The sequence below is a fragment of the Sus scrofa genome, chromosome 2, assembly GCF_054392235.1.
Source record: "Sus scrofa isolate SSC_HxYL_T2T_F1_AM1 chromosome 2, Sscrofa_HxYL_maternal_Yorkshire_Landrace_v2.0, whole genome shotgun sequence".
NCBI classification, from domain to species: Eukaryota; Metazoa; Chordata; class Mammalia; order Artiodactyla; family Suidae; genus Sus; species Sus scrofa.
In genome coordinates, this window is record NC_139384.1 from 48,709,674 (window position 1) to 48,728,094 (window position 18,421).

The 18,421-nt window shown below is 36.6% G+C and overlaps 1 protein-coding gene and 1 long non-coding RNA gene across 33 annotated transcripts in view; one reads left to right on the top strand and one right to left on the bottom strand.

The window, feature by feature from the left end:
* The window catches only part of FAR1 (fatty acyl-CoA reductase 1), a 73,159-nt gene that overhangs the window by 18,386 nt on the left and 36,352 nt on the right, over positions 1 to 18,421 (bottom strand). For 8 of the 32 annotated variants that reach the window (XR_014836411.1, XR_014836413.1, XR_014836412.1 and 5 more), the window contains 7 exons: positions 17,270 to 17,445; positions 9,591 to 9,770; positions 5,486 to 5,663; positions 4,038 to 4,082; positions 3,801 to 3,919; positions 2,842 to 2,909; positions 383 to 541 (listed from right to left, as the gene is read on the bottom strand). Coding sequence is in view for 7 of the 32 variants with exons in the window: in XM_013994547.3 (XP_013850001.1) it covers positions 370 to 541; positions 2,842 to 2,909; positions 3,801 to 3,919; positions 4,038 to 4,082; positions 5,486 to 5,663; positions 9,591 to 9,770; positions 17,270 to 17,445 (938 nt within the window). In the remaining 25 variants the exon portion in view is untranslated. 32 annotated transcript variants of the gene reach the window in all.
* On the top strand, positions 10,799 to 17,923 carry LOC146405373 (uncharacterized). The gene is made up of 2 exons (XR_014837287.1): positions 10,799 to 14,757; positions 15,045 to 17,923. It is a non-coding gene; the product is annotated as an uncharacterized LOC146405373 (long non-coding RNA).

The following is an 18,421-nucleotide window of genomic DNA, read 5'->3' on the forward strand; positions in this document are numbered from 1 at the left end:
ATATAAAACTGCATGATCCACTTCAAGCAAAACATTTAACCCTTAACCCCCCTATAAAACTCACCTCCAAGTTTAAGGGGGAAGAGAAGGGCTCAATTTCAGCTTATAATAACAATTACAACCTTGATGTTGGACATTTCCTATATTATGGGATTTTGGAGGATTAACGGCCCAGTAAGATGAGATTCCCAGTTAGTCTCCCCAAATATCCTTAATTCTAAGAAGAAATGTCCTAGCATCCCGATTGTGATTGTGATTAATTAGGTTAGTAATTCTAAAGGTAAAAGCTCATGCTAGCGACTTTTTGTCCCTACAGCAAGCTTCTACCACCTTACCAATACACAGTGTATTTACTGCTATTCTTCTTACCACGGTTTCTGACCTGTCAACCTGAGTGCAAGATCGAGCAATAATGCAGGTACTGTATGTGTGACACCCTTCCAATAATGAAGCAATAAGTTGTTGGTATAGAACTTAACATTGGGGCGCCTGAGTACTTGGTTTAAAGGATTCGTCTTGAAGGAATGATTTAGATAATACCCTGTAGGAAAAATAAGCGTCAAAGCATTTTGAATGTTATTTGTTATTTAGGAAAAAATAACTAAAGTTAGACCTAGAATTCAGCACATGACGATAATTTACCATTCATACTTTAAAATAAATTAGAGTGAATTATAACACTACCTTTGCTTTTCTGACAAATTCTTAAATTCAAGAGTCTTCTCATTCACAAAAGGCCATTAAGCCTTAATCATAAGCATAAACAAATACAGAGTTAATATGCATTTTAGTGTAAGCATGGGTTGTTTAACAGTCAGAGGAACAGATAAGACAGAGCTAGTCACCATTACCTTGGGCTTCTTCCAGTCATCCTGAGGTAGATATCATATAGGAATGCTGGGGCCTTATGGCTTACAGCAATCCAGTAATGATATAAAAGGTGATTGGAGGTTAGATTTACATTGGGCCGTCTGAAGGCCTGTTCGAGAGGATTCCTCTTGAAAGTGGAAATTACATGGTATTCTGAGGAAGAAAAGTTGTGTAACAGCTTTGATAATCACCATGTAATGAAGTTTTGAAAAAAAATCATGTTTCAAAGCAAAATATTTTACCAAAAATAATCAGTTTTTGCTCATTTAAAAAAACCAAACTTTCTACTTTCTATTTTAGCTAAGAGAATATGGGTATCAGACTCCTGAACTCAAGTGCTTTTAGAACTTCCACTATTTACGAATTTTAATTAGATGAATGAATTTTTGCTAAAATTCACTCTTAAAAATCCTTATATTTTACCTATATCAGTTTACAATGTCACTTTCTATATTTCACCTCTCACGATAGCGTCTTTCTTTCTGTTCCTCTTTCCAGGTTCTTATTACTGTACTTACTTTAAAAAGAAAAGGAAAATCATCATCCTTTGCTTATGAATAATTAAGATTAAGTCAAATTAACATATATCAAGAAGCTTAAAACAATCAAAAACTAACTTCTGCTGTAATTTACTTAGATTATGCAATATCAAAACAATCAAATCTATTATCATCTATGTTAACACTTTATTGGAAATGTACACTGGGATATTTACTAAAAAAATAATATTCAACTTGATTTTTATTAAACTTTACAACACAATAAAAGACTACAAAAACCTAACTTAATACAAGGGGTTTTTAAATTCTTTAAAAAAATACAAATAATTACCATAAAATTTAAAAAGCACCCTGATTCTTTTTCTTATATATTCTAACAGTGAATCTTAAAATTGAAATAAAAATGCCACAGAAAAGCCCTAGGACAAAAGACAGATTTACTTTAAAATCAAAATCGTTCACAAAGGTAACAAAAATTGTCCAATTAGAGGTAAAATAAGACCTAGTACTAAATCAATGCTGTAAATATATTTTAATTATGAAAACATAAACCAAAAATTTTTAAATGATTCAATTTCAGTAGGCTTTAAGTAAGTTATACTGCTCCTACTTTAGAACAAGTTAACATAGCAAACACACTACCTACTGTGAATTTGTGAATTTATTTATTTTTTGTTGTTGTTTTTTTTTGTTGTTGTTGTCTTTTTGCTATTTCTTGGGCCGCTCCTGCGGCATATGGAGGTTCCCAGGCTAGGGGTCGAATCGGAGCTGCAGCCACCGGCCTACGCCAGAGCCACAGCAACGCTGGATCCGAGCCGCGTCTGCAACCTACACCACAGCTCACGGCAACGCCGGATCGTTAACCCACTGAGCAAGGGCAGGGACCGAACCCGCAACCTCATGGTTCCTAGTCGGATTCGTTAACCACTGCGCCACGACGGGAACTCCTGAATTTGTGAATTTAAACAGATTAAGAAATGTAATACAAAATACTGTGGTAAACTATATCCTACATGTATTATTCTTGGGACAACTAGCTATATCTCCTGTGATATATCAATTTTTGTAGCTGGAAGTGATGCTGCCTGCAAACAGGGAACAATAGGATCTGAGAATACTGCAAACAGGGCACAATAGGATCTGAGAATACCCATGAGGGAGGAAAAAAGCATTACATCCATACCACAGTTATCTATGGGTAATGCTGCAGATGGTAGCAGAAAAACAGTAATGGCTAAACAAGGGTGGGATGAGGAAGGACTATACAGCAGGATATTTTAAAATTTGTGAAACATTATTAAGGACCAAAAGGCAATACTAGTAGATATTCTAACATGGCAATTAAAATAAGAATAAATTGGTAACTCGGTGGCTTTAAGGTCTCATGGGTTATTCTAACATAAAACCTCAGTTAATATTTTACGTTCTTTTAAATTTATTCTAACATTCAAAAACACAAGTAAAATCATACCAACTTCACCCCAGTGGAAAGGATTAGTGCTGCCTGTTGTACAGTTATACACCATGATGTTTCTTGGTCTGCAAACACAAAGATCAAAGCAATGAAACAAAAAGAGTCCAAACTTAACCAATCTAATGATACTTAAGTAGACAGAAACAAGAAAGGTGGATACCTTTTCTAATGCTTTAAAAATTATCTTTAAAGGATTAATGGTCGTGTCTGAACAACTATTAACAACTACCCTTTTTTCATCAAAATAACTATAAGAATTTACAGACTTCATATTTTTCTTCCTTGTATTAATAGGAGTGTCTCTTTTTTACGCAAGGAAAAAATAACAGCAAACAACCTTCACTCTTCTTATTTCTTTCCAATTTTCAGAGGTTCTCTCTGAAAAACATTTTGAATTGAGTTCCCTTTACCAAAAACAACATATTTATATGATCACCTCCCCCCCTTTTTTCAGGATTTAAAATACTAACTTCAAAAATAAGGCAGTTTGTTGTTTAGGAAAACAGTTACGAGACACTCAGATGTTTAGGTTTAGGTGTTACGTAAATACTATTACTCCCTTTTAAAGGGAGGTCCATGAAGTTGATTAAAGTGCTCTACTGTGCATGTTTGATAAATATAAGCCATTCTCTGTGAGTTTCAGCTCTTTATATATGCCAAGTTTTATACAGAGTTTTAGTTTTGATTTTAAAAAATCATGGGAACCATCTCTTTTTTAATTTTTAATCCTAAAGACCTTGTCCACCCTGTAGGTAGTACACAAGAATTTATATTAATTCTTAATTATTGCTGATGGAACCACTTTATCACCTGTGATAAATTAACTCTTGCAGTTGAAAGTGACAACACCCACATAAATATCAGTATGGGAATATCGGTTCTGAGAGGTTAATTAACATTAGTTTCCCCATCTCAGTCACTATATATTTAACAAGCAACATTGTCATCTCATATACCTATTAACTCCGGAATACCAGGCTGCTGCAAGACTCGTGTTGACAACTACATCTACAGGAACAAGATCTGCAAGGGCATTGTTGGAGGCACGCATTGTTCGAAGAATTCCTTTCCCTGCCTTTGTTGAAATTAAAAACAACACTTTAAGATATATAAGCCAAAGTGCATACACACAACATAAAGATACACAGAGAACAGAAAAACAGAGTATTCAATAAAACAAAAGGCTTACTTACCGCAATAAAGAGACCACTTGGTCCATTAAAGTTATCAATCCATCCCTAATACCAAAAAGTAAAGAAAGGGAGGAGCTTAGAAATATTATGAAACTAGAGATTCATCATTTGCAATCTGAAACTCCACATATATACCTAGATTCAGGCCATAATATTTCTCCCCGTCCTAAGCAGAAGCAGCCTTCCTCTGGGATTGCAAACAACTACGTAAAATCATTTTCAAAGGGTTATCTACTCTCCCTTTAGCTCTCTGCAATGAGAATTTTATAAAAAGGAGCTTTAATATTTCTCCCCGTCCTAAGCAGAAGCAGCCTTCCTCTGGGATTGCAAACAACTACGTAAAATCATTTTCAAAGGGTTATCTACTCTCCCTTTAGCTCTCTGCAATGAGAATTTTATAAAAAGGAGCTTATATCTGTCAAATACTTTAGCTAAATTAAGATTGTTCAAGTTTGGGAGTTCTCGTCATGGCACAGCGGAAACGAATTCGACTACGAACCATGAGGTTTCGGGTTCAATCCCCGGCCTTGTTCAGTGGGTTGAGGATCCAGTGTTGCTGTGAGCTGTGGTGTAGGTCTCACAGGTGGCTCAGATCTGATGTTGCTGTGGCTGTGGAGTAAGCCGGCAGCTGTAGCTGCTGTTGCTCCGATTGGACCCCTAGCCTGGGAACCTCCATATGCTGCAAGTACAGCCCTAAAAAACCAAAAAAAAAAAAAGCTCGTTCAAGTTTGATTGATTTTGTGCTATTTCCTGAGGCAGTATCCTGAGATTATGGGGAAATGGTAAATCCCCAACAAAATCAGTGAATAAAACAGAAGAGAATAACATCAAAGCAACAAAAGAGATGCTACCATTTATTATTGTTACAGAAACCTAAGTTTTTCCTAAGTCAATTTATCTCTTATTTAATATCTATGTTTTCTCTTAGTTCAGGGATTCACAAATACTATAATGCTTTGCTTGTCTGCAGCAGATCATAGAGAACTCTTATCTTCCTTAGATTGGGATCTCTACAGGGAGGAGTCTTTCTCTTGGAAAGTCTGCCTCTTTTTAGTACTAAAAAGTAAGTGAAATAATATAAGATCCTGAATAGTCTCATCTCTATTCCCTTCACCTCTACAAGGGAATTGGCCAATAATTTTAAAAGCCAATGAACACTATGTCAGAGTCCGATTTCTTACCAATCACAAAGAAAACTCAGAGGGCCTGGTCTCCTTTGACTCCAGATAACACCATAGCCTTTGATTTAATTTTCAACTAACATTTTTGAAATGCTGATCTGCCTTTCTACACATGCAGCATTACAACAGAAATAAAAGTACCAATAAGAGTGTCTCTCTGCAAATGGAAACAACTTTCGCCATTATAAGCCCTGTTCACTCTTTTATACAGAATTACGACTTAAAATTCTATATTCCAATTACTTACAAAGATTTCTAACAACTTACTGGAAAAGGTTCTTTCCAACTGGCACCAACAATTGATGGCCTTACGATCGCCACATTTAGCTTTGCTCCTTCTTGTTGTACAACATATTCTGCCAATGCTTTTGTGTATATGTATGTATTAGGTCTGTCTCCTATCAGTTTTGGTGTGATATCATTTACCAGGCCATCATCCATCCACCTGATAAACAGAGAAATTACATGCAAAATGATTTTCAGATATTTTATTTATTTTTCATTATAAAATGAAAAACCACCTAACTTTGTACATATCAAACGTATCTGTGGCTCTGACTCAAGGGATATGAAAACACAATTTTCACTAAAAAAAAATCCACAGAAGTTAGTTTTACTTTAAACATCAACCACAAGTCCACATCTCTTATGTCCAATTTCTATATCCAAAAAGGTCTGAAAACTAAGAGTTCTTTCAGAAATCATATGGTAGGCAGCAAAAAATGAATCAGAACTGACTTATGCTCTTTTCTTTTCTTTCTTTTTTTTTTTTTTTGGTCTTTTTTTGTCTTTTTTGCTATTTCTTGGGCCGCTCCCAGGGCATATGGAGGTTCCCAGTCACAGCCACAGCAACACAGGATCCAAACCGCATCTGCAACCTACACTGCAGCTCACAGCAACAACAGATCCTTAACCCACTGAGCAAGGCCAGGGATTAAACCCACGTCCTCATGGATACTAGTCAGATTCTTAACCCCGAGCCACAAAGGGAACTCCCTTATGGTCTTTTTTTTTTTTTTTTTTTCTCAATACTACTTAGTGTAAGTATTCATATACTTCACATGTTAGATGAGGGGTGCCCACCCAGATCTAGCTGAAATTATGTCATATTATATAGTACACAGATTATATTTCCTTTCTAAAGTCTAAATAAATTCCCAAATATATCTGGCCCCAAGGGTTTCAGATTAGGAATTACGGACTTATATATAATCACTGTAATAGCAGAACATATTAATTACATACATTTTAAGTGAACATACATTTATAATTAATAGTAACTATCTAGTAATCAAAGTATTTAAGGTGAAGCACTACAAATTGTTATGCTCTTGGAGATCCCGTCATGGCACAATGGAAACAAATCTGACCAGTATTCATGAAAACGCGGGTTCAATCCCTGGCCTTGCTCAGCGATCTGGTGTTGCTGTGAGCAGTGGTATAGTCACAGATGTGGCTCAGATCTGGTGTTGCTGTGGCTGTGGGGCAGGCTGGCTGCTGCAGTTTGATTCAACCCCTTCCATATGCTACAGGTATAGCCCTTAAAAGCAAAAGATAAAAAAATCTTAAAAAACAGTAATAGGAGTTCCCGTCGTGGCACAGTGGTTAACGAATCCGACTAGGAACCATGAGGTTGTGGGTTCGGTCCCCGCCCTTGCTCAGTGGGTTAACGATCCGGCGTTGCCGTGAGCTGTGGTGTAGGTTGCAGACGCGGCTCAGATCCTGTGTTGCTGTGGCTCTGGCGTAGGCCGGTGGCTACAGCTCCGATTCAACCCCTAGCCTGGGAACCTCCATATGCCGCAGGAGCGGCCCAAGAAATAGCAACAACAACAACAAAAGACAAAAAAAAAAAAAAAAAAAAAAACCCAGTAATAAAAACTGTTGTACTCTCACTAGCAAGACTAACAAATACTGGGGTAAATGACAGAAATAAATTGAACCATGCTTTAATTCAATTACAATCTACTAGCAAGTCAAGAAATTCCTCCAATTCTCTCGGTGTCTCTGAAGAAAATGTCTACTTTTTCTTTTTTGGTCTTTTTAGGGCCAAACCCGCAAGCATATAGAGGTTCCCAGGCTGGGGGTCTAATCGGAGCTGTAGCTGCAGCCTACGACATAGCCTCAGCAATGCGGGATCCAAGCCTCATCTGTGACCTACACCACAGCTCATGGCAATGCTGGATCTTTTGCCCACTGAGTGAGGCCAGGGATCAAACCCGCATCCGCAGGGATGCTAGTCAGGTTCGTTAACCACTGAGCCACAACAGGAACTCCTCCTAGGCTAAATTTCTAATTCCAATGTTATGTTCTTGTTTTCAGATAGTTTTCCTTACTGTCTATGACACTATGAATACTTGTGTACTCACTATGCTGTCAGTATACTAATGATACCCATACTAATTGATGAGGATGCATAAAATGGCAACATACTGGCTAAGATTAGGTGACTTTGCAAAATCACTCAAGCACTCAGGCCTCAGTTTCCTCATCTGTAAATGAGAACAAATAGTGCAGACTACCTACTAAGATTTGTATAAAATTAAGTGAAATAAATAGCTTGCAAGATTTAGAATGCTTTTTTTTTTTTTTTTTTTTTGTCTTTTTGCCATATCAAGACAAATTTTCTTCTGTATGTGGAAGTACTTCCTATGTATGGAAGGAAAAGAATATTACCAAAATTTAGGAAATTTCCTCAATTTAGGAAAAATTTTGAAAAATGGGAGAGTTGCTACATTCAAAAACAAAAACAAAAAAACAAAAAAACAAACACCAAACAAACAAAAAGTCCCAACACTGGCTAAGCCAGTAAGCTTTATCACTGGAGGGAGTTTAAGAGCCAATCTATGCGTTATCCTAAAATTGTCTGTTGGCCAGATTTCTTTGTAAGCAAAGAAGGGATATAATAGAAGGCTATACCCTCTTTCTTAGCAACTCAGATGTTTGGATATTTGGATACACCAACTACTAATAAGAGAAAAAGTAAAAAGATTTATTAACTTCCCTCTCCCAGAGATATTAAATACTTCTGCCTACTGACCTGTGAGGAAAATGAGGTAGATATTTGTGACCATCTAAGAAACAGAGTTAGAAAACAGATACAAAAAAAAAAAAAAAAAAAAGAAACCAGGGAATTACCATAAGAATGTCTCAATAAGCTCCCATACTTAGTAATTTTCTTACAATCTGTCTACTTTCTCATAGTAACTTCTGAGAAATCCTTAAAGAGAAGGACTTCTGTGCTTATTTTAGAAGAAAATTTGGAGAAAGAGCCATGAACACTCTGTAGCACCCTTGGGAAGAAAAGAATCTGACTGAGAAAGTAGAGGATGGTAACTAAGGAGCTGAAAGTGTATAGGATCTCTTAGAAGAAAGGAAACCTAACAAATAATAAAGGAGGAAAAAGCCCACAGAAATATTATGAGGATTAACAAATATGCGAAAATATGATGGATACTGGAATTTTCTCTAATTACAGTCTACAAAAGAAGAAAAGACCCTTCTCTTTGTTCCTGCTCTGATCCTATTTGTTTGTTTCACTTGATGAGAAAGTGAAGGCTGAAGCAAGGAAAATCCTGGATGTGTATTTCACTCACTCCTAACCCATCAAATACTCACAAATATTTCTCTAGCAGTAACTGACACTAGGATCCTAGTCCTCAGAAAGATGATAAACAATAATAGTAAAAGTATCAATTAAAGATCCCCTAATAATTCAAGGCCCCTTTGTAGATATAACCTATGGAAAACATGGGATTAGGGGCGCCAACCCTCTGTACAGTCAAAAATGCACATATAACTGTATAGTTAGCCCTCTGTATCGTGGTTCTGCATACAGAGATGCAACAAACCACACACTGTGTAGTGCTGGAGTACGTATTTATTGAAAAGAATGTGCACAGAAGTGAACTCACATAGTTCAAACCTGGGTTGTTCAAGATCCAGTTGTACTCCATTGGGCAAAATTAAAGGACAATCTTTTAATAAATCAGACCTTGCTATTGAAAAGTCAGGCATTTGTCTCCATGGTATCTGGCACTTTTTAGTGGTTAAGACTGATTCCCTGGAAAATGGAGATTCTAATACCATGGATGAGTTGTTCAGAGGCCTTCCTCCAAACTATGACATCCTGTCAAATGTGAAAGCTCCACATTGGCTTTACCAGCGGTCATTTGGGTACAAATTGATAACAAAAAAAGTACATAGTAAATATATAATAATTTGCTGAATAAAGAAGATGAACGTATACATAGGTGTGGAAAGAGAGAGAGAAAAAAAGAAACTAAAAAAAAACTAAGAGATAAATGTAAACAGAGAAACTTGGATCCAAAGTTTAGGATCAAAGCAAAGGTATAAAAATTTCAAACAAACATACTCTAAAGAATTAATCAGCTTTTGGGGATCCACAGGGGGTGGATAGACTACTTCATCAATATGCTTTCGATTGCAGTAGGCATATGCTGTTGATACATGCATAAACACTTCCAGATTCTTCATCTGTTGTGCAAGCAGAATAAGCTGTCGTGTAGCAATCACATTTAACTGCACAGCATCTCTGTAAAATAAAAAGTGACAGTAAAAAATTGGGAAGTTATATCATTTTCGTAAATGTAAAAAACCCTTATTTACATTTTAGAGACAGAAAGAAAGGGCCAAAACCATTCTATCAGTTGTGTTTAAAATTTTTCCGATTATAAAATAAACTTCATATTAGAATTCAAAAAATAAAAGCAGGCATTTAAAAATTTAAATTACCCAGAAATAGACACAGAAAATTTTAGTCCTTAGCATTTATGCATACATTTTCAAGTCATTAGACTTCTTTTGCATCTTGATTTTTCTGTTTCATAAAATGACAATACCATAAGGAGATGTGAGAATAGTTAAGTAATTTTTAAATGCTATGGCAGAATCGTCAATAAGGGTAAAACAGTTTAAGAGAACTCAAAAACATTAAACTACATTAACATATAATCGAGCAGAAATTATGTTCACTTCTTTTTGAAGCAATTAATCCAAATACCTTTTTAAGACTACCTTACAAAATTCAAAGGGGTGTTATAATTAAACTAGTGCATTTGTTACAAGAGGTACATGCAAGACTCAAGATAATCTATATATTCTCTTCTTGAAATTTATTTTGGGTAAATAATTTCACAAATGCAAAAGTATATATGCAGAATTATGATCCATGAAGCATCACCTAGGAATAGCAAAACCTAGAGAGCCCAAATATTCACTGTGAATGAAATGTTTTAATAAAGTGGATACTTTATCATATGAAAGAATACAGCCGCTAAAAAAATTACGACAATTATAAAAACATAGAAAATCTGTATGAATAATATTTTTAAATACATACATTATAAACTGAAGCAGGATTTAAAAATAAGACTCTGGGAAAAGATCTGGGTTCAAACCCTGGCTTGGGCAACATACTGGCTAAGATTAGGTGACTTTGCAAAATCACTCAAGCATTCAGGCCTCAGTTTCCTCACCTGTAAATGAGAACAAATAGTGCAGACTACCTACTAAGATTTGTATAAAATTAAGTGAAATAAATAGCTTGCAAGATTTAGAATGATTTCTTTTTTTTTTTTTTTTTGTCTTTTTGCCATTTGCTTGGGCCGCTCTTGTGGCACATGGAGGTTCCCAGGATAGGGGTCGAATCGGAGCTGTAGCTGCCAGCCTATGCCAGAGCCACAGCAATGCCAGACCCGAGCCACGTCTGCGACCTACACCACAGCTCACGGCAACGCTGGATCGTTAACCCACTGAGCAAGGCCAGGGACCAAACCCACAACCTCATGGTTCCTAGTCGGATTTGTTAACCACCGCGCCACGACGGGGACTCTTAGAATGATTTCTAACACAGTCCCAAAATAGGCATTCAATAAATATTACTTAAGGGGTGGGAAGTTTCAGTACTCTAACCTCACTTTTTGTTTATAACTTGAGAAAAAAAAGTTGAAATAATACCAGTAATACTATGGTAAAGCTGGCAAAGTAACACACTGTTGTTGACACTATAAACTGATATAACTGATCCAAAAGAGACTAGGACAAACTACCACGAATTAAAGAAATGATATAGTTATCACTCCAGTTAACCTACTGAAAATAACTAAGAGGAGAAAATGCATTCTTTTGTTTGTTTGTTTGTTTGCTTTTTAGGGCCACACTTGTGGCATATGGAAGTTCCCTAGCTAGGGGTCGAATCTGAGCTACAGCTGCTGGCCTATGCCACAGCTCACACAACTCCAAATCCTTAACCCACTGAGCGAGACCAGGGGTTGAACCCACTTCCTCGTGGATACCAGCTGAAGTCATTTCCACTGCACCACAATGGGAACTCCAAAAACTTGTTCTAATCCTAATTTTTCAAATAGAAATTAAAATTCCCTAAATACACTATACTAATTTATGTAAGTGAACATTACATAAATTATGGTATAACAACATGATGAAATATTATTACATTGTGAAAATTATAACTATAAAAAAAATTCAGGAGAATGGAAATTATTTCAGTAAGTAAAGTTACAAATTCTCCATTTATATTTTATGTAAAACAATATATTTTCAGAGACCATGAGGAAATTTTTTAAAAAAATATAGCTTTGAGTACTTTCTAAAATTCTTACATTTTCAGTATTTAAGAAGAAAAAATATCTGCTATTCTTTTAAAAGCCCAAGATATGTCAGATAGAATCTGGTCCACTCAACCTTAAAGCAGTGCTTTGATGCCTACCACATTTGCAAAACATTGGGAATGGGGAGGGTACTGTTTTTGGAAAGGTATACAGAGAAGATCCTATTACAGGTTTCTGAGGACAGGACAATAAGTTCTGGGTCACCAGGAACAACAAATAATTCATGAGACGAAAAACTCCTGGGCCTTATTTTTCTTTTAATTTAATACTATCTGAGAACCTAGGAAAACATACTAGAAGAAAAAAATTTTTTAATGAAATAACTCGGTTGGGGGGTCTTAAACTCCTTGGTACATCTTTTTTCTACCTTATCTCAACTGGGAAGGGGAAATCTGTTAAAATAAATATCCAGCAAAAAAAAGACATTTCACACAGAGAGGATACTGTCCGCTGGAACGTAAGGCAATGTGCTGTTTTCTTTTGCATTTGCAAAACAATGGTGGCAGGAAGAGTAATGTTTTGGGAGCAGGACACAAAGGATATTCTGTTACAGGTTCCTGAGGATGGTGACAGAATTTCTGGGTCACTGAAAATAAGGAATAACTTGAGAGAGGAAGCACTCCTCTGCCTTGCCTATCCATCCCTTCCCGCCCATCTGGTGACTGAATGCCCAAACCTGAAGGCAATTTTGTGCCCTCATAAATAACTCTCACTATCTCTGCCAGGCTAGTATCCTCAATCTGTTTTACCAACATCAAGTTTCTAATCCTTGAACTTTAGGCTGAGACCCTGACACGTTAGATCTGAAAGTATTTAGTAGCACCAAACAAAAATAAAGTTCTCACTATGTTTTGGATATATGGATTCATAAATGCACCTTATTTAACACTGGCTTTTGGGGGTAGGGGAACAGGCAAAATGAACAGATCTTTATAATTATGGTCCATCACTAGTGTAGACATAGAAACTACTTCAATACAGGAAAAAATCAACTTAAACTGACTATAAATTTTCTTATTCACCTGTCTTCTATGGACATCTTAAGTTGTTCAAAATCTACGTTGAGGAGTTCCTATTGTGGCTCAGCAGGTTAGGAGCCTGACATAGTGTCCGTGAGGATGCAGGTTTGATCCCTGGCCTTACTCAACTGGTTAAAGATCTGGTGTTGCTGAAAGCTGTAGTGTAGGTCACACATGCGGCTTGGATCCCGTATTGCTGTGGTGTATGCTGGCAGCTACTGCTCTAGTTCAACCCCTAGCCCAAGAACTTCCATATACTGAAGATGCGGCCATCAAAAGAAAAAAAAATTCTAACTTGATAACAACTTCTAAGACCATAAACCAGGGCTCTCATGCTTGGCATAATAGACACCTGTGAGTTTATTAAAAATGCAGATTGCTGGACCTCATCCTTAAGATACTTTTAAATGTCTGATTTAAGTCCTAGGAAACCACACTGTACATAAGTTCCCAAGGCCACTCTGATATCTTCCTCATCACTCCCATCCCCACCTCTGAGAAAATACAACCTGAATGAGATCTCATCACTACTGCTGCTGATTTTTTTTAACCTAATGAAGATAAAGGCACAATGTCTAGGGGCCAATTAATCAATCAGGGTAGGGGACCCAGACATTTGTAATTTATATCACACCCAAGGCACTTGCTAAAAATGAGAATTTCTGGGAGTTCCCATTGTGGCTCAGCGGTAATGAACCTGACTAGTATCGATGAGGATGCAGGCTCGATCCCTAGCCCCACTCAGTGGGTTAAGGATCCAGTGTTGCTGTGAGCTGCAGTGTAGGTCACAGATGCAGTTCGGATCCCACGTTGCTGTGGCTGTGGTACAGGCCAGCAGCTGCAGCTCCCATTCAACACCTAGCCTGGGAACTTCTATATGCCACAGGTGTAACTAAAAAAAGCAAAAATGAGAATTTCTGATTATTATCTGAAATTCTGGTTATTATCTGAAAACTAGGGGGTCTGACTTGGCAAGGAGACTCCAAGATTCTGTATTTTTAACACATCTCCCAATAATTCTTAAGATTCTTAATACATTGTAAAGTTTGAGAATCAATGCCTTAGAGTCAACAGTTTCTTAATCTTTTCTAGTCACCAATCTTTACTTCTCCTCCTTTCTGAACACCTCTCATATCCATACCCTGTGCCTTCTCACATAAACTCCTCCATCTCTGAAATCTCAGACTATGAATTTTCCTCAGATCACACAAGCTGTCCTCCCATTTCTGCCCTTAAGCCTGTTTTCTGTCCTCATGATGGTCTCCAGTCTCCTGGAACTTCTTAACTTTCAACTCCACTGCCTTTCTTTGTTCTATCTTCACTTTCCTTACTACCTAAGGTATACCAGACCCTAAGGTCAACTGTTTAACCTTTATTGTCCTCAATATCAACTCATCCTTTGTCAGTATTTCTTTACAATTCCTACTCCCAAAATTCCTTTCATTCACTTCAAGATTTATAACCATCAAATCTTAAAATAAATGAGCTCTGTCACCTCTCATAGCACTTTAATGTATGCTCTTCAGTAACTCCACATTTTCTATCCTATTGTAGTTATTTAAGCATATTCTATCTTCTCTATTAGACTATATGGACTTTACAAATAGGATCTGCGTGCAATTTATCTTGATTTCTCCCAAAATATTGGGTATAATGTTGGAAATAAAATCTGGATTTTTTTTGCCCTGGTAGTAATGGCTTTGAAATATTTTTTTTATTTGTGGCTAACTTAAAAAGTGGTCATAACGAAAAACTGTTTCGCAAGTAGTCCTTATATGCCCATCTACAGTATTTTAAAATGTCTGGCCCAAATCTAATGTTGCTATATCATCAGTTAGACATCAAAATCCATTAAAATTGCTTCACAGGAGTTCCTGTGGTGGCGCAGTGGTTAACGAATCCGACTAGGAACCATGAGGTTGCGGGTTCGGTCCCTGCCCTTGCTCAGTGGGTTAATGATCCGGCGTTGCCATGAGCTGTGGTGTAGGTTGCAGACGCGGCTCGGATCCCGCGTTGCTGTGGCTCTGGCGTAGGCTGGTGGCTACAGCTCCGATTCAACCCCTAGCCTGGGAACCTCCATATGCCGCGGGAGCGGCCCAAGAAATAGCAACAACAACAACAATAACAAAAAAAAAAAAAAAAAAAATTGCTTCACAGAAAACAGTAATTTCAATGTAATGTAGGGTTAGGTCAGTAATCATACATGCCTTGACAAGGAAAAGAAGAACAATACATTTTCTTGTTCACCTGTCTACCTCTTTCCATTTTTATACCTTTAGTGTTTCCATTTTTATACCTTTAGGGAAAGAGGAAAGAATAATAAAAAAAAAAAAGGCTTCTGTTAATGGTAAACTTGCTTACCCCAAGGGGAACAGAAAGAGGAGGAAACAATCCCCAAAAGTACTGCACTTTGGTCTTTCTCCTAAAGGTTACTTGGATGAGTTTCACTCTAATGTTACCTGTTTACAAATTAATTTCCCCTTTAAAAGCATCTAATTTTCCCTTGAAACCAATAAGCCAGTATCTACATAGCTTTTTTTCTTGAAAACAGTTTCATAAAGCTATGTGTACTCTCTCTTTTGGTTATGAAAAAAATAATGAACTACAGGAGAAAATATCTGTTTGATTGATTATTTCAATTAAAAACCCACTTGTAATCACATTATCCAAAAATAATAACTGGCCATTATAAAAAGATAGGCATATAAATACACATATATGTACACATATTTTATGAAAATGAGACATACTATAATTTTAATAAGATTCCTTTGTCACTTATGAACCATGAATACATATTGCTGCATAGAAAGAACTAAAAAGTAAATACTCATATGAGGTAATAAAGGAGAAACTCAAGATTAGAACTAAGATACGTAGCTCCAAAGCTCATGCCCTTTCCATTACACAGTGATGCCTCAGCCTCCTCAAAGTATGAAAGGACTCTGCCCATTATATTAGAGTAGGTAATGTAAGCATGGAATTAATGAGAAAACACCTTGAAGCTATAAAGCATTATTACAGAAATGTAAGGGACTGCTACAGTGCCCTCACCTATAACACAGGAAAAACTCATTGTAGTGCTTTGGCACTGGACCATCATATTACACAAAGTTGATTAAGGTTTATACACCTATACATAGACAATATGAGGGATAATCTCAAAACCTTTCATAATCAAAATTGAACTTTCTAAAAACATTTTAAGAAGAAAGTTTACAAGCAATTGTGAAGCCTAAAGAAGTCTGCACCATTTTATTTGATAAAAGATCATACAATTAGATTAATAGTATAAAACTGTATTGTTGGATACAACATCAAAAGAAATGCATTAAGCACCATTATTTCAAATGCATAGTTGTTAGAATTTTTAAATATAGCGACCATTTAAAACATTCTCTTTTTCTTGAAATAGGCATCTTAGGAGTTCCCTTTGTGGCTCAGCAGTTAACGAACCCAACAAGGATCCACCAGAATGTGGGTTCAATCCCTGGTCTAGCTCAGTGGTTAAGGATTCGGCGTTGCCATAAGCTATGGTGTAGGTCGCAGATGAGGCTCGGATCCCACGTTGCTGTGGCTGTGGCTGTGGTGTAGGCTGGCAGTTGTAGCTCTGATCTGACCCCTAGCCAGAACTTCCACATGCCACAGGTATGGCCCTAAAAGGAAAAAAAAAAAAAAAAAAAGAAATAGGCATGTTAAAGGAAGTCCAAGTTATTTTTAAGTTAAACTTACATTCAGTGGTATCCTGCCCTTAACACTGATACCAAAGTTCTAAGACAAAAACAAGGTAAGAGTCCCCTGGTGGCTCAGTGGGTTAAAGATCTGGCGTTTGTCACTGCTATGGCTCAGGCTGCTGCTGTGGTATGGGTTCAATCCCTGGTCCTGGAACTTCTGCATGCCACAGGCATGGTCAAAACAAAAAACAAAAACAATGTATGACTTCAATGTACAAGTCATTTTATCTTACTTGGCAAAATCTGAGCCTAACTTTTAAAATTTTCAGATGGACATGTGTGGAGTAGAAAAATTATGTATGTTTCTGAAAGAATAGAGCGAAGTAGAAATAAACACTATTAGTTGTTAGGACTAATATTCCTACCCAAGGTAAACTTTTCTTTCTTCTACTTCATACTTCCCATTTCTTGCCTCCTCTCTGTCTCATGAATTTAATTCATAGCAACTTCTTCTAATAAACATACCCTACCTATTTGATGTTTTTAACTAACAAGAGGAAGGAAATTCTTTTAACATTCTGTAGGACTCTAAAAGTTATAATTAACAGAGAGCAAACATTTTCGAAACAACCTGACTAAAAAGTAAAATTCAAATTAGATCTTTTAACTATGCTGAAGTCCAAATATCATATAAATACCTTTACTTACCTTAAATTTTCATTAAACCTTACTGTAGCTGCACAGTGGAATATAATATTGGTAGAATCTATGATGGTCTTTTTATCTTCCTCACTAAGAGCCAGTTTAGGTTGGGTAAGTTCACTGTTGATTGCTATAATTTTCTCCCTAAAATCTGGATTTTCATCTCTCAATCTGTCAAAAAGCTATCAAAGGAGAAAAACATTTTAGAACAGTATTTTTCAACTTACTACAACCTCTCATCACCATTTTTCCTCCCCCAAGGATCAGTATCTTTTAAATTTCAACTGTGCAAATCCTAAGGTTGCTTTCTTAACTGCTATCATCCTGTATGAAAAACACTCTATGGGGGCCCACGTTATTATTCCCATTTTACAGATGAGGAATCTGAGACACAGAGAAGTTAAATAACATGCCAAGAATACAAAGCTGGCAGTTTGCAGAGTTAAATTTGAACCATCCAGGAGTTCCTGTTGTGGCTCAGCGATAACAAATCCGGCTAGTATCCATGATGACGCGGGTTCAATCCCTGGCCTCACTGGGTTAATGATCCGGCGTTGTTGGAGCTGTGGTATTGGTAGCAGATGTGGCTTGGATCCCACGCTGCTGTGGCTATGGTACAGATGAGCAGCTACAGCTCTTATTTGACCCCTAGCCTGGGAACTTCCATATGCTGCAGCTGCAGCCCTAAAAAGACAAAAAAACAAAAACAAAACTCAAACCATCCATGCCTTTGCTGATGAGATCATATTAACCCTTAGAATAGATATTAGCAGTACAGACATCAGAACAATGATCAATCAGATTTCTAAGATCCAAACCTTAATTTATCACTTCATTTTAATTCGGTTTTAGTCCCTTTTAATAGGTAAGAGCAAAACACCAGTAATCATATTCATCCTAAAAACTTAGAAAAAGAATTTTAAAGGAAAAAGCAAAGTATGTTAAAGGAAAAAAAAGTTAGTAAGCAAATATGCAAATTAGGATCTGTATAAATTTGAGAAATCTATATATATGTATGATTCTGACTTGAAAATTCAATATTCCTTAAGTATACTCGAAGGAATATACTTAAGTAGAGAATCAGATCCAAAGACGGTTATAGTGTAAAGGTACATTAATTTATGAAGTTAAATTTAAATTTTTATCCCAGATTTTATA